This window comes from Triticum dicoccoides, chromosome 2A (assembly GCF_002162155.2).
Source record: "Triticum dicoccoides isolate Atlit2015 ecotype Zavitan chromosome 2A, WEW_v2.0, whole genome shotgun sequence".
Classification (NCBI taxonomy): Eukaryota; Viridiplantae; Streptophyta; class Magnoliopsida; order Poales; family Poaceae; genus Triticum; species Triticum dicoccoides.
Genome location: NC_041382.1, coordinates 704,973,727 through 704,977,433, shown reverse-complemented (window position 1 = coordinate 704,977,433; position 3,707 = coordinate 704,973,727). Strand labels below are relative to the sequence as shown.

Here is a 3,707-nt window from a genome sequence, read left to right as displayed (position 1 = left end):
TGAAGCGGCCGTTGCCTTGCACGCAGTCGGCCGAAAATTTGTCTACCACCTTGTATCAGTAAGGTGCCACCGAAAGTTGAGAGCCTCTGAAAACGAACGAGCCGGCAGGAAGGTCCAATTTGATGTGTGTCATCGTCGGGGCTGGCCAGCGCGACGTCATGGGTATGGTAGTACAGGACTGTGTTGAGAGCCATCGTGAGGTACCGCCGTCGCCACGTCACATAAATCCTTACTAGGCATGTTCGATACTTCGAGCCAGTGCCCAACTAGGCAACATGCAAGCTTACCAGTAGCAGTACCGTCATACTATGTCGGTCCATCTTTTAGGTGGATTACTTGCTTCAAAATTTTCATCTTTTGGACCATATATACAAAGACTATTTCCCAAAAGATGGAAATGAGAATATCTACGGTCGGATTTGGCAAATCCGGTCATCTATACATCCGCGGACTGCGCCGGGTGACCCGTCATATAGACTGTCGCACGTCCACACACCTTAAATGTGGTGTCTCAAATTCATGAAATCAATGCATATTGATCATACGATATAGATTGCCTCAATTCAACAGCTCGAACAAAGCAAAATAAATCATAGTTCAACAATTCAGAAATGCCAAAATAAAATCAGTGTTCAAGTGTGACGGATCACTCGCTGGACGCCATCCATGCCGCCTGCTCCGAGGCCATCCATGTGTCATGCTCCGCCTGCATTCGAGCCGCATGCTCCGCTGCTGCAGTAGCCGCCCTAGCCACCTTGTACTCCCTTCAGTCGTTGATCTCCTTCTTCTCCACAAGCCACTTCTTTGCATGCTTATCCAAGAGGGTTTCGTCTGCCAACAGGATCTTCGCATCCTTCGCGTCCCGTGCGAGTTGCAACATCTCCTTCTCAAGCTTAGTCTCTTCAAGTGTCTTGGCCTTCTCGAGCTCTCATTTGATCGCCGCCTCTTGATTCTCCAACTCGATTTTCCCCATCTGAATTTCCAGTGGCTCAATCCTCAAACCAGCTAACCAGATCAAAATACTCAAAAGTAAGAAATGAGTTCACAAAGTTTAGTGCCAATCCAAGCACGTTTGAGTCCAGTCACCAGCTTGAATACTGTCAGTCAGGTGCGGCAAAGAATTTCTTCTTCTTCCTCTCTCTCACGGGTTGTGTTCCTATTGTGTGCTCTCTCACTTTCACAATGACAACCACCCCAGCAAGGTGAAGTGGCTAGATTTTCTCTTTCACTTACTTACCTTGAAAGCACTCTCAGCAGTTGAATGCAGTCGTGATTGACGACTCACATGTGTTAAATTTATGTTGGCTGATGTTGGGCTGCCAACACATCTTCATGTGGAGGGACTTGGCCCAACATTTTCTCTTCTAAAGCTCTCGTGCTCTCAAAAAAAATTATAGGTGATAGTATTGCAACATGATTTAGTAAAATACTAAAATCCTCACAGGGATGAACAAGGTTTTTTTAAGAACGGGGTGAGCACAGTCTAAGTCCTGCGTATTCTATTCACTCTGTATTGAGTTTTACAGTGTGGTGTTCGTCGTCGTCGGCTAATCGCTCAGCTAGTAGTATCTTCTTAACCTTGGCATCATCAAGGTAGTGCTGGTAGATGTAGGACAAGAACCCCCATACCCCTATGAGCATCGCCAGCACCTTCACCCCGTCCATCCGGTCGCCGAAGAAGATCACCGCGACGATGGGCGACAGCGGCAACCCCACGGTGCTGATCACGTTGGTGAAGAGCGACGAGACCGCCGCGACGAGCCCCATCATGCCCACGGTGGCCAGCTGCCACGATATGGCCGTCCACGCCAGCGTCATCCCGTAGGCCACCTTGCCCTTCTTGTACCCGTCCATCTCGCCGTCCAGGGTGCTCCACTCGCCGGAGATGAACAGCCCGGCCACCGACACGACGGCCGCGGCGGTGTTGCTCCAGAACTGCATCTCCATCACGTCGTATAAGGTGTCGCTCTTGAGCACCTTGTCGAAGGTCAGCTGCATCAGGGACAGTATCAGGGAGAAGAGCGCCGACGCCGACAGCGTCAGCGCGAACCCCAGCGGGAACTTCCCCTCCGGGACGCTGCTGTTGGTCCCATCCGAGCCGTGGCTCACGCCGACGAGCGCCGCGGAGAAGGTGAGCAGCACGACGGAGTTGAGGATGAGCGCCGTGAACTTCTCCTTGTTGAGGAAGTAGGAGAAGACGGCGTTGAAGGAGAGCTGCGTCGCGCAGATGAGCGAGTAGGTCGACAGCGGCAGGTAGAGGAGCGCGTACGAGTACATCAGGTTGTCGGCGGCGAGGAGGACCCCCAGGCCGGCGTAGATGGCCGAGATCTTGATGAGAGGCAGCCGCGTCACCGCAGTGGACCTAGGGCGGCGCCGGAAGTAGAGGAGCAGTGGGATGGCGAGCGGCGTGCCGCAGGACTGAACCACCGTGGCCATCCACAAGCTGCCGCCACCCTGGTCGTAGTAGATCCTGCCGAGGAAGCTCGCGACGCTCTGCCCGCCGAGGAGGAACACGATGTTGACGAGCACCACCGCCCACCATCGTACGCGTTCCGACATCGTCGGCAGCGCGGCGGTTGCTGGAGACGTGCCATTGTCAGCTACGCCTCCTGTACCTGCATCGCCGGCCGATTAGTCCGGTTACAATCGATCCAGCCTGCAATTTGGTCAGCACAACAAGATTCCAGCATCAAGAATTCAAGATGGAGAGCGAGAGGGACCTGCGATCTGCAGACGAATTTCAGCAGCATCGCCCATATCAATCGATCTACGTCACGAGGATATGCACAGAGAGAGTTCTCCGTATCCTGAAAACCCGAAGCCCTGAAAAGAATAGGCGACAAGATGACAATTGGGACCGGGGAATACTATGATCCTAGTATTTGCACACGGGTGCGTGTCGCCTTTCGTCCACCGTCGATTGAATAAAAGTAAGGCAGGCAATAGTGGCAACAATGGCGCTAGCTAGCTCCGATCTAAATCTGCGGTCAACATTACTTTGACTAAACTCAGCACCGTTGAGCAACGCTTCTGCCATGAGTCAGGCCCTTAGAGAAAAGGAATCCAAACGGCGCCAGCGTTGAGCACTTGAGCCGTTGATCGTTTGGTGGAGGGCGACGTTAGGCGCCGGTCGACTGGCGCAAGCTCCAGATCGGTGGCCTAGCGAGCCGTTGATTCAACAGCGCACAAAGAACGCACAGCCGCATGATGATCATTTCGCTTACTTCCTCGGTCACGTGCATTTGTCGCCCCCTTTTGTGTGCCCTCATAGGCGCTGCCATCATGGGCTTGCAGCACCTCCGCGACCCCCACGCCGACCTCCATTGGCAGCTCGCACCTCCCTCTCCTGTCGCCGTCGTCCGTCGCTAGCGTTCCTCGTCGTCGCCAATGCAACCCACTGCCGATCATAACAATTGTGCATCCAAGTTGCAGCATCATGAGTCATGACGCTCGTCACCACACCGTCGCTACCCAGTTTTAGCAAATCGGCGGCAACAACGCAGCCAACACTTTCGTCTATCGCAGCAATGGCCGTTGCCTGTTTCAGCCTTTGGTGCCACTGGTTTCAGCATTGACGGCGACGGGCGTCACGGTTTCCAACACATGCTCTCACCGGCAGTGGCGGAGTCAAGGGGGGCGAGCAGGGGCCTGCCCCCCCTAATGATCGAACGATGCTGTGTAATTAGCGATAGGAACGCATGTATTCC

At 53.7% G+C, this 3,707-nt stretch overlaps 1 protein-coding gene across 1 annotated transcript; it reads right to left on the bottom strand.

Moving 5' to 3' along the window:
• Window positions 1-1,503: 1,503 nt before the first annotated feature.
• LOC119358144 (probable purine permease 11) lies at window positions 1,504-3,324 on the bottom strand. Its single transcript, XM_037624828.1, is given in 4 exon segments — window positions 1,504-2,632; window positions 2,720-2,790; window positions 2,793-2,867; window positions 3,199-3,324. Coding segments are annotated over 4 exon segments (1,401 nt in total).
• Window positions 3,325-3,707: the final 383 nt, after the last annotated feature.